At 39.5% G+C, this 12,257-nt stretch overlaps 1 protein-coding gene across 2 annotated transcripts; it reads right to left on the reverse strand.

The window, feature by feature from the left end:
• Positions 1-1,413: 1,413 nt before the first annotated feature.
• On the reverse strand, positions 1,414-10,871 carry cdkn1bb (cyclin-dependent kinase inhibitor 1Bb). Of its 2 annotated transcripts, none has more exons than XM_041998008.1 (3): positions 9,948-10,871; positions 9,605-9,732; positions 1,414-1,432 (listed from the first exon to the last, which is right to left on the reverse strand). In XM_041998008.1, the coding sequence occupies exons 1-2, from the start codon at positions 10,384-10,386 to the stop codon at positions 9,617-9,619; spliced, it is 555 nt and encodes a 184-aa protein (XP_041853942.1). In that variant the 5' UTR covers positions 10,387-10,871; the 3' UTR covers positions 1,414-1,432; positions 9,605-9,616. The 2 variants fall into 2 exon arrangements, with proteins under 2 accessions (XP_041853942.1, XP_041853941.1); XM_041998007.1 differs by lacking the exon at positions 1,414-1,432 and adding an exon at positions 6,772-8,385 and having other exon boundaries at positions 9,948-10,870.
• Positions 10,872-12,257: the final 1,386 nt, after the last annotated feature.

The following is a 12,257-nucleotide window of genomic DNA, read 5'->3' on the forward strand; positions in this document are numbered from 1 at the left end:
AGAAGTTGTGTTATTTAAAATAAAAGAATTAATTCCTTTATAAATTGAAATCAATCAGGCTCAGCTGAGAGGCAGTAGCTGGTGAGTGGGTGGTAGCTGTCGGGCAGCGCGTCTGTGCCTGCCCACCATTGGGGGTGCTGCGAGGCCACCTGTCCAGGGAGGCCCAGGCTTGTAGAGGCCCAGCAGTGCTATATGAAAGCAGATATGTGTCAACAGGTGTGTGTGTGTCTGCATGTGTGTGTGTTTGTACTGTATCTTCCTGGATTGTGACAAACAACGTCAGCAGCAGCTGATGCCAGCCTCTCTGTCAGGAGTTGTCCCCAAATAGCTGAGGCTAGCAGTTGCCTGGAGGACAGTTGTTAAGCCCCGTCCCCTCCCCCAACTCTCACCAAAGACTAATTGGCATTCTCATTTTTAGTTTTTGGTATGATTTTAACTGTTGCGGTTATTTCTAACTGGCCTAAAAACTATCACAAACCACCGATTCTAGAAGAGTAAAGAACAAATTACTTGAAATAAAAATTCTAGCTTGTGTAGGAACTGAAGAAGAATTGTTTGACATAATAAAATTGAATTAATTAATGTATGTTTTATTATCATTGTGTGTAAGCAGTTTGGCTCTGAATACTGGTCTACTAAGATACAAGCCACAGCTTCATGTTGCAGGTCTTAGATGTCAAAGTCAGAGTTAAGTCCTCTTATTAATTGGGTATTGACTTGGTTACTTTGTTGGGGTTGTAAAATCTATTCATAAACATATAGTGAGTTTTACTTGCAGTTTTCTCCATATCCCTTTATCCCCAACTTGAAAACCCATTTTCCTAAACACCCTCACACAACAGCCACAGATACAGTATGCCCTTTGACCCCTGCCCTGTTCGGTCCGAGCAGGGTGACATCACCCCATGGGATAATAAATCAACCAAAGGCCAAGAGGTTAGATCGACCCCCTGTGACCTTTGCCCTTACAAGATTTCCTTCAGCCATATGTCTGTGGCTTACCGTGACCCTCGCTCGTCGCCGTGACCAGAGCAAAGCTCAGCAGCCAACAACAACAGCTCCAACCAGCCCTGTTCAGATCCAAAGATCCATCTGAGCTGCTCAATTTCATGTCCTGGGTCCAGCCAGCCATAGAAACCACGTCTAAGCCTGGCTATGGTAAGCATGACCACTGTTAATGTGTCGTTGTGGCTGGTGCAGATTTCAGCAGAGGGGCAAGAGGGAGTAGATGTGAGGTGTGGAAGAAGGGGAAAAGAAAGGGATGTTGGGAAGAGAAGGGGGTGCTGCCCATGTAGATCATAATATCAGGGACTTTTCCTCCAGACAGGCAGAGAATTCCTGGCCAGAAACTGGATGGACTTCAGTGGTGTGATGAGGTTTGGCCAGCCGAGGCAGAATGTTAGGCATGGTGGACAGCTGCATCACTGAGCTACTGTGGGAGAGACAAAGGAGGTTGTTCCAGTAAAACAACACAGAAGTGATGAAGCATAGTAGCTCTGAACGTCACTGCAGTCATATGTTTAGATTTCATAAAGTATTTTTAATAAGAAAAGAGAAGTGAAAACAAAAACTAACACAAGGTTTACTTGAAAAGTTTGTCAGGCAGTTCTGTGCAATATGGTTTCACAGTTATGCACATCTTGTTACAAATAAGACAGATTCTTAGAAATGATGTGCAAAGAATGAAGTTGCAGTGATGAGGAGATACAGACACTGATTCCTGTTCATCTCTCAACTATTCTTGTTAGCAGGGGTATTTTTGTTGTTGACTTAAAGCTAGTAAGTACATAAATATCCATTTATGTAGGTCTCTTCTCAGTTAAAATTGCTCAAGACTGCTAAAAATCCCCCAGAGCGACATGTTACTCTGCAGAGAGTGAAAACTGAAATTTTAGAAGCCAATTGACCACATCCATTGCTCTCCAACAGTAGAGCAAAGTTTCATTTGCTGAAGAGTCTGCTTTTCTCATCAAGTGTCATGTGCTAGAGAACATGTTCACTCATTCTTATGGCAGGAGTCTTTTCAACACCAGAGCTGAAACGGTGCAGCGTGGAGCCTCCTGATGAGGGCAGCAGAAGCTGGACAAAAACACAAAGAGGTCTGGGTATATTCTCATGAAATGTGGGCTGATTCATTGCTCATAAAAAGTGGAAACTCAATGCATTTCTGGTACAGACCCAAAACAACAGTGAGGACAGTTTTCCATTCTGTGTCATTTTAACCAACAGTGCATTTGATGTATACTGTGGCCAGTGTTGTAAAATGAATAATTGCCACACACTTCTGCAAATGTTACACAAAGTTGCATCATATGGAAATATTTTGTGTCCCATCAAATTCACATTACATCGTTACGCACCCATACTGTCATCATCTTCTGTGTGGAAAAAGGCACTTTTGCAAATTTACGCCTAGTTACTGGGGACGTATGCAATGTTGTACCCTACTGTACAAACAACAGTAGCTAATTATTTTAGCCATGCTAAGCTAAACATGCTGATAAACAATAGTGGGATTGAATATACAGGTTTCAATAAATGCAAACATTCCACCACAGTGGCAACATGTTGCTGCAGTTACACATACACTCTCTTTATCATTGAATTAATTCAGTGGCTTCTTCCACCCAAACCGTTTCTATGGAGGCCTATAGGAGCCTCTCTGGTCAAATCAAGTTATTTACTAATCCCACTGCAATTTTACAAGTTTTGAGATCTTCTGCAATTCAACAAAAACTAAAATCTAACATTTATTTGCTTGACTTGGTCATTTACCATATATACTGCATATACATTTATATATATATATATATATATAGTCTGGTTGCAGCAGCACATTGTGTTGAGTGAAAATGACTTTCAAAAGTATTCCTCAGTCAGTGTGGCTACACTGACCTGAGAAGTCACATACATCCAACATTGGTTTAATTTTTTTGGCTGATTTCCTCAGACTTCCTGAATCTTTTCACGGTACTATTAGTTGTTGAAACAGCAAAGCTTTTTGCAATGTAGGGAGGGTGCTGGTAGGGGGGCTTACGGATGACTCTCTGGCTAAGTTTGGCTCAAAGCGATAAGCCACAACCCCTTCCATGCATGGAAAGTCTTAGCCATTGATAAATGTTCCTTTTATAAATTAATCTACTGATTACAGAATCGTCTACACTTGTGTTATTTGTTTATTCTATAAACTTTTTTACTTTTGGTTTTCTCTCTTCCAGCTTTTTTTGTGTGTTTTGCTGACATGCTACAGCTACAGTGAAGACATAACAAATCATTTCTTTGGACAGGTGTCTGTTACATTCAAGTTCAAAGAAAAAAAGGGAAGAGGTAGTAATTTTTTTTTAATTCCCTAACTTTTCTAAACAAAGGTAATAACTTTAAGAACATTATTCATTAGGTGTTTCTGTGAGTTTAATACCAGTGATGATTAGTTTTAGGTATAACTAGCAAAATATTAGATTGTGTTTAGAGATGCTTTGACAGCTTTGCGGATTTCCTAAATATGTAATGCAATGCAATTCTCCTCTGTCGCCTGGAGTTAATAATTTATTTTTGTATTGTTTTTAATAAAGCGAAATTGACTGTAACAGAGTCCTTGCCAAGAAAATGAAGTTCTCAGTACTCCTCTGCACAGATGTTCCGTCTGGAAGCTCTGCCTCTGTTTCTCAGCCAAATGCATTTAAATGCATCCCTGAACATTCCTGACAGGATTACTGGGCCAGGTACCATCCACTGGTCAGGAAAGAGGGAGGAAGAGAGATAAAGGCAGAAATGAGTCAGAGTGAGTGTGCAGCACGGCCCGCTTGCTTTGCATGTCTTACGCTGCGTGCTTGAGCAGATTTGGATTGATAGAAAATAAAGGCTCTTTGATAGGGTGCAGGTGTGCCGCTTTAATGAGCATTACCCACCCCACTCCCCCCTCCTTTCTTTCCCTTAAAACCATACCGCCAATGCACATCTGCACATCTGTCATTCAATGCTCTGTAGCATTCTAACCTCATAACCTCTCCTCCCTGCCTGTCACTCAACCCTAGACTTTTCTCTCTTATAGACACACACTTTGCAAGTCACATCGCAGCACTTGAAGAACCAAAGTGTTGTCAGTTCTGTCAAATTGTTTTCAGGTACTGACCCAACGTACTTGGCTCACTATAGAGTTGTCCAAAAGAGCATTCAAGCCCCTCCCAACAAGGGGATTGGAGGCACTCAAAAAAGATGCAACTTGCAGCCTTCTTGCAGCATCTTCAGATTCACACTGGAGAAACAAAAGCACACAGGCAGAAAAGCAGGGATGTCAGGTGTTTGTTTGTGGGCGCTTGCTTTCCTCTCATTCACAGCCCAAGGTGCCAGGGGACTGGCTCAATGACGTGGGTTGTGGCCTGAGCAGGAAACATGGGGAGGAACTTGTGGCTTTATATTAAGTGCTGAGGCGGTTAACAGGAAAAGATAACCTGTTTCTGTTGATACAGCAAGGAAGTGTGAATTCTTGGCACATGTGAGATGTCACAGAGAGGAACTGGCTGACGATGCCGTCCACATCTTTGACTGAGTGGCTTACTGGAATTTCCTCGAGTTCACTGTGGTTTTGTTTGGGTGGCTGCGATGGAGTGCTGCAGGAACACATTCAGGAACATTACTGCCGTAAGAGGAAAGGCGAGATGCTGTTGCATCACAGAGGCCATAGAACAAAAGGAGCCTCTCCTCTTTCATCATTGAGCTGGTCATATGTGGACAGTTTTTAGATAAACTAACTGGAGAAGTCGTATTTTACTTTGGGGGGAAAAAAAACTGTGCAAAATGAGCCTAAATGTTAAGAATCTTCATTTGCAAGTCCGACTTAGAGTAGAGGAAAAAAAAACTATAAAAATGTGTCACAGAGGAGTCTGATGTAACGGTTGCAGAATCCATATAATTCATGAAGAAATCCATCTGACTTTTCCTACAACGTAACATTGAGTGAGTAATGATTACAGCAGTGTGGTAAGATTATAGGCCTATTTCCTTTTGCCTGAAGAAATAAGAAAAACGCCCTGTTGCAGTTGTGAAATAACAGGTTGTTGTCCCGACTCCTTAGTGTAAATGTGCTGACTGTTTAGATAGACAATACAGTTTATGTAAAGTCCTGGTCCAAATGAATGGACTTGTCCTCTATGTATGTGCAGCTCAGTCACACATAAACTTCAGCTTGTGCTGTTACACTTGGATTTATTACATTTCCCAAACAAAGTACATTTTAAATGCATTTTGTTTTGTTTGAATCATATTTTATATAATCTCTGTTAGCCTTTTTTTTCATAACACCTCAGATTTTTTATTTGGAAAATAATTACTCTATTTGTCATCATTGCCGTAGAAATGCTGGACATAAGCAGATATGCAAATATATTTCTCTAACTAACGTATAAAAGGTTCTTTATTTAAAGTAGGTATCATCGACTGAATCTCACACTTCTTCCTCTGCTCCATCAAATAAATACCTTGTCAGTCAGTAAGTCAGCAGCTTAGTCAGTCAGTCAGACACCCAGTCAGTCAGTCAGTCTGCTGTTTGGGTGGGGTGGAGGCTCGTAGACGGGGCCTTTTGTCTGGAGCAGAGAAGCCCCAGACACAACAGTGACCAGCCCCAGCCCCCTCACAATGGCCATCCTCACAAAGGCCCACACACTAGGACAATGGGCCATGCTCAGAGTGGGGGTGGAACTGCTCAGCTGAGGTTACCCACCTGCACACTTCAAGACTGGACAATCCCCACCCACCCACACATAACACACAATTCCCTACCCACCCAGCTTTAAATGCTGCTGCAGGTGTCTTCCTGTCTTGGTTGTACGAGGAGGAAGCCGGCAAATTCTCTGCAGTGATTGCATTCATTTGAGTTTTACAGCTTAAGATGTGCAATAACACACGTGTAAATGAAACACGTGTGGTGAAGTTGTTGGAACAGCATCTAGCCAGGGTAGTATGAAGCATTTTCCTTTGGTTAAGATTCTTTTAATTTTTTTACCTGTCTCCCAGATATGTCAAAGATGGTGATCAACTCTGTTTCACTAGTTTTATGTCTCAAGGTAATTATGGTCTGATATTGTGACTTTTTTTTCAAAACTAACTTTTTAAAAATTTGTATATATATATATATATATATATATATATATATATATATATATATATATATATATGCACAAAAATATACATTGTAATGTGTACAGAATTCTGAATTCATCATTATATATGCATATAAAAAATGTAATTCTAAAGTGGTTTGCATTTAACATTTTGTAAATGGGCTTAAAAATTATATAAAAAAAACTCAATTGCAATATATAAATAATATATATATTTATCAAAAAAATGAAAATATACATATTTATTTTTTTTTCTATAAATCTATAAATGTATAAGCTCACACAGTCAAAAGCTTGTTTTCGTCATACACACACCCTTGCTTACACACTTGAGATTCTACCAAACCCAGTAAAGTAAAAACTGATTGAAGCTGCAGTTTTTTAGTTGCAGCTGAAGATTTTCTCAGCTCAAACTACTTTTTTCCCACAAAAGTCACCCCAATGATGAGATGCTGAGTGTTACTGACCGCAACAGTAGTTCTGCTTTTTTCCATTGGATGACCAAAGTGTCAATTATCTGATCCCCTTAGGGGAAAGAAGGAAAAAAATAAAATAAAATAAGTAGTGTCACCTGAATGCAGCTTCATGCCTCCATGTACTCACAGAGTGGTGCAACTGTTTCTTTGTGCCACTGCTGAAGACCAACCACAAATGAGATTTAATTTTCTCTTTTAATTGATTGCAACACATTTTATAACCACACATTACAAAATGCACATCAAAAATTTCACCAGGCTCAGTTCGCAACCTTTTAAGAAAAAAAAAAAAAAAAAAAAAAAAAAAAAAAACTACAAAAAAAAGGCTTTTACAAAATGAAACAATTATAAGTAAATGCCACTTTGGATAACCGTAATCAAAAACCCATTTTTTTTTTAATTCTACATAAAAAAAAATCTTGACATAAATAAGTTAGTATAATTTCTCAGTGTTTTTACAAAATATGTACATAGGTACTTTGCAAAGATTTACACAAATACACAAGCATGGTGACTGTATTTCTGGGAAGAGCTGTTCTTCGGCTCCATCCAGGTGTAGCCTGGAATCTCTGAACATAAACATTACTCAATTAAAGGGAAGCTTTTAGATGGTCACTTACATCCTCAGCAGGCTATCCAAGATGAAAAAAATTATAAAATTTGAAAATAATTAAAGCAACTAAGTTATCACAAAGTAAAACAATGTGAAGTCAATTAAGGAGCACAGGCAGTGCTAGCAACCATACAGAAGCAACCAGGTATTTGGTATTGTGGGAGATTCAACTGTTTTTGGGAAACCTCCATTGGAGCATTTAAGGCTCATGAGACAATAGGAATACAGTCGAGGAGAACACAGGCTGTGCAGTTTGTATGTCCTTCAATATGCGAGTACCTCACAGCTCCAGAAGGAAACTAAGCTGAAGTGTACAGATGATGGAGGGGGAAGAAAAAAAAAAAAAAAAAATCATATTCCAGGATTCAACTGATGCTGCATTCACCCCACATATAAAATAAATAAAAGCAAGCTCTAGCAAAATTTTTATATTTCCTCTTGTTATTTCCTGTGTATTTAGATCTTAAGAAAACAACGTGCTGGTGATGCTGCAAAAGCCAGAAATAAAAGGATTATGTATATAAAAAAAGAAGAAAAAAAAAAAAGCTACATTTGTACCATTCTTCACTGCTGAGTTAGGAAGATGACGGAGTGAAGTCACACTGTCAAGAAACTGTAAATAAGCCATGATTTTCTTTTAAATGTAGCAATCAGGGACTATATCAACACCACAATGCTTAAAAAAAAAATAAAAAAAATAAAAAACAGCATTTTGGAAACAAATCTCAAACTACACTGCAATTCTTCAAGTCAAATCATAATCCACATCTTTCTGCATAAATGATTTGTTTTTAAATCATGTTTTTTATGTGCTACATTTGGAAAGAAATATATAGATCTTTTTTTATTTATTTACAGACAGGTAGTTAAAAAAAAAAGAAAAAAAAGGAAAAAAAACAAAAACAACAAAAAAAAAAAACAGGAAATTAAATCTAATTGCACACTGCTACATCAACTGCTGTTAGAGGCAGTAACATTTAATGAGTGCCACAACTTTAGTGTTTCTATTCAGTGCTTCAACAGCGTCCTCCCCCGTCTTCAGGACAGCTGATATGTTTCTGATGCTGCATAGATCCTCGTCCAAAAATCAGCCACACTGAGGTTTCCCACGTATAAAAAACAAAACAAAATGAAGAAAAAAAAAAGAAAAAAAAAACGAGGAAATGCATCATCAGCTCTGTGGAGCAGAATAAAAACAAAAGGGGGTGGGGCAGAAAGAGGTTGCAAGGTTAATATGAGGCTGGGGACTGAATTTAGGTGCACAAATTCACTTAACATGCAGAAAAATTCTTATCTGCCAAGAGAAAGATGCTTACGGTGGAAATCTACAAAACTATTTCCCTTTTATAAATGTATTAAGATGAAGACAGCAACAATAAAACCCAAAGGATGAGCTGTTTAGAAGACTACAGTGCAAAATATTCACAAATAGGACTTAATAATTTAGTTAAAGCACCACAGATGCATGATTTATTCCTTTGGTTTTACATAACTGCCAATTATTTAAAAAAATAGTAGGTATGCTTAAAAATACTTTTCTTTAATTACAACTATCTGTTGTGCAGATTTCCATGTCTAAAACATATTTTCTATTAAACTCTACAACGCTAAATGACATGATGCATAGAGTTCTCCTCTGCAGCTTTCACATCCTGCCACTCTAGTGCACATTTCACGCACATTCCCCTTTGCTGTGGCCAACAAGATCACTTGATTTCAGACCTGCACGGCTCCTTTTGCACTCTTCTCCTGTAGGGACAGATGTGTGTGTTGTAACTGTAGTGCGCAGTGTGTGTGCAGCAAGAGACCAGCCCCTTCCCGTCCCTGCTCTGCTCCGTGCTGAGGGCAGTGGCTGCTGACGTGTTACTACTACACTGTTGTTCAGCACTTGTTTACAGTTCAGTCGGAAACTTGGTTTCGCAGAGGCCGTCAGCGGCTGTACTCAGCAGTTTAAATACGAAAAAATAATATCCTGGTATATGTTTTATCCTGATTTCCAGTGGATTTATGTTGCACTGATCTAAGTGACAAAAAAATAAAAATAAAAAAAATAAAAAAAGTTGTGAGCCGCGTTCATAACTTTATAATGAATGGGCAGCTCATTTTTTATACAAAGAAGCAGAGCTGGAAAAGTTGTACAACCATTTAATTTGCAACTTTTTTTTTTTTGTTTTTTACTAAATTGTGAAGTGGTTGAACTTGAATAAGACTACCACGTGTAAACTGGTAAATATTACAATAAAACCTAGTTTGCTTAGTCAACTTACAGCGGTTATCTGAAGGATATCACTGCTGGGGAAAGAGAGCGCGAGTATGCTGCATTTTCTATCATGACCCTGGAACATTATGCAGAAGTCTATTTAAATGGCAACAAATTCAGAGCATTTTTTCCTTACCGTTTCTCGTCCTCACGTTTGTCTCTTGGGACTGGTCTTTCTGGGTGTGTGTTCTGCGGTGTGGCTCAGGCTTGGACAACTAACCTCATCTGGGCTGGTGTGTGACCTTTTGTTTTGAGCCGAGGTGTCTGCAAAAGGAAAAAGCATACCTTCAAAAGCCGCTAAAAATATGCTGCGATTGTTTTTTATTTCTTAATCTTTGATTCCATTTATTGTTATAGTTATACTGTTAGAGCAGACTGCTGAAATACCAGCAGTGTGACCAGTAAGCCCCTGTCTGGATATCTGTTACACAGCAACGCATTCGGGTGAAAACGGAGGTAATTTGATGCAAATGTAGTACCGTGACATGCAGGTCTTTTCCTCAGCCCAGCGCACTGTTCTGTGCACGCCATCTGACCGTCAGACCGGTGGGTATCTTCGCTTGGAGTCATCACAACGCAATTATGATTCCCATTTAGATCCACATTGTTATTCCCAGAGGAGACACCCTTCTCCCTCCGCGGCTGCCGGTTGTAGAAATCCGGGACTTCGCTGCAATCCACTATTTTCCACTCGAACCTGCTGTTGGCCAGCGGCTTGTGATTGGGGAAGTCGAAGCCCCACTTGACGGAGGCAGCCTCTTCCAACTCCCGCAAATGTCCATTTAAATCCTTTTTTAACTCTTCGTGATCCACCGGGCCGAAGAGGCTTCTGCAAGCTGACGGTTTCGGGTGCTCCGCCACCCGGGGGTCCGTCCGCTCCAGCGTCGGACTCCCGTTTGAAAGTCGAACATCTGACATTTTATCCCTCGAAAAGACGACACAATTTTCAGGCGGCCGGGAGCGTCCAGTTTTCACGAGAAAAACACACCGCTAAAAAACAAGGGGTATCTCCTGGTCACGGGGAAAAGATCCGAAACAGGCGTGAAACGCCTTATGCCATGCATACGTCGAGCTGAAGGCGCTAACGGCTGCGGCGTTCTGGAGCCGAAAATAGTTTCCGCAAATCATCAAAACAAAGTGCACAGGAACTGAAGCCGCTCTGTCAATTTCGTCCCGGACTGAGAGAAACTGCAGACAAACCTCTCAGTACCCAATATGGCGATTGAGAGATGTAGAAGGGATTGAGAGGGGAGGTTGACTGAGAGAGGGAAGGAGGGAGGGAGGAGAGGGGGGGAGTCTTGATTGACACACGGGGCCATTTAAATGTGAAAGAGGCCGCTCATTGGTTAGACGGTTTAAACCCGCCTACTTTTAAAGGTGGACCACCTACTTATAGCAGGCTGAAATTATCCATCAAATATTCACACTTCTTTAATCATTTTTGCTCATCTGTAAACAATTATTAAATCAAGTTTTTTTATTTATATTTTTGTGCATTTCTTAACAATAATTAAATAAATAACATGCTTTTGCTCAAATGAAAAACAAGAAAAAGATGACTGGCAAACAAATCCAATGACAAAAAGTCAGAAAAAAAGGTATCTCAAAAATACTCATACACTTCTTGTGTGTGCGCATAAAAAAAAGCTACAAGCAACAAATCTTTCTGATGTTATTTGAGACTTTTAAAGACTGAGGTGAAATCACGAATCGTTTACCCTTCTCAATGAGCAGTGCGTGCTACTGCAGGCACCTCCCCCGTACAAAAGCACTCCCAAAGCTCGGTCCTCGCGCGTCACCAGTCCCAGCTCCCAGCTGCAGTCAGAGCAGGAGATGTTAACCTCTGCTCCATGACCAGACTCAAAGCAGCCACTGACTGATCCCGCCATAGCCTACTGTCAGATATTAACTCCTTTGAATGTAGACAAAAACATTGAGTTAATCTTTTAAATGTTTAAGTCATAATAAAATTAGATCATCTTAACTAGGTTGCTCTATTGTTTACTTGAGCTTTTCTCAAATATTGTGAGAAAAAGGACTGATTAGGTACACCAACTAGTGGCTGAAGTTTTTCTAGTTTTGTATTTTTATCTCTGCCAAAGTGGAGGTAATGTAGTCGATGGCACTGGTTTGTCTGGCTGTTGGCTACATAACTCCTCTCCTGGATCCAGGAATTTTTTTAAGGATTTTTTTTTTTTACTATGGGGAGATAGAAGCTCTAATGGCAAAATTATCCCCAATTAAAAACACAATGTCCACAATCAGTTGGGGTAAAGAAAACACTTTGCAGAGGTCTGCACTCTGAGTACTTATAGTTATTAATATATTCTTACACACACAGTATATACATACACATTTCCTGGCAAGTTATTATTTTTACACAAGCTTCAAAACAAAACAAAAATTAATCTCTTGAGACATAATCATTCAAAAATGACTATGCAGCCTTTCGCATCTGTGGGTATTATTTTCATTTCACACTAATTGCTTGTAAGAATTCCACTGTATAAAATAACTTTAAATACTTGAATTAAATGGGTATATTCAACAAAATGAAAACTAAAATAAAATAAAAAAAAAAAGACTATGTCCATCCCATTATAAGGATGTTTACCTTAATTCATGGTGCTTTTGTCACTTATCTGGGCCCTAGTGGAGAAGGTTATTGTCACTACACACACTGTCTTCATCATTATCAGACCCTGGGATAAAGACTGAGTATTAGTGACAGAAAGCCTGACACATGAGAAATCCGTGAAGGTGAAAAATATAACGATCTAATTGGGGAA

Source organism: Melanotaenia boesemani, chromosome 10 (genome assembly GCF_017639745.1).
Source record: "Melanotaenia boesemani isolate fMelBoe1 chromosome 10, fMelBoe1.pri, whole genome shotgun sequence".
Lineage (NCBI taxonomy): Eukaryota > Metazoa > Chordata > Actinopteri > Atheriniformes > Melanotaeniidae > Melanotaenia > Melanotaenia boesemani.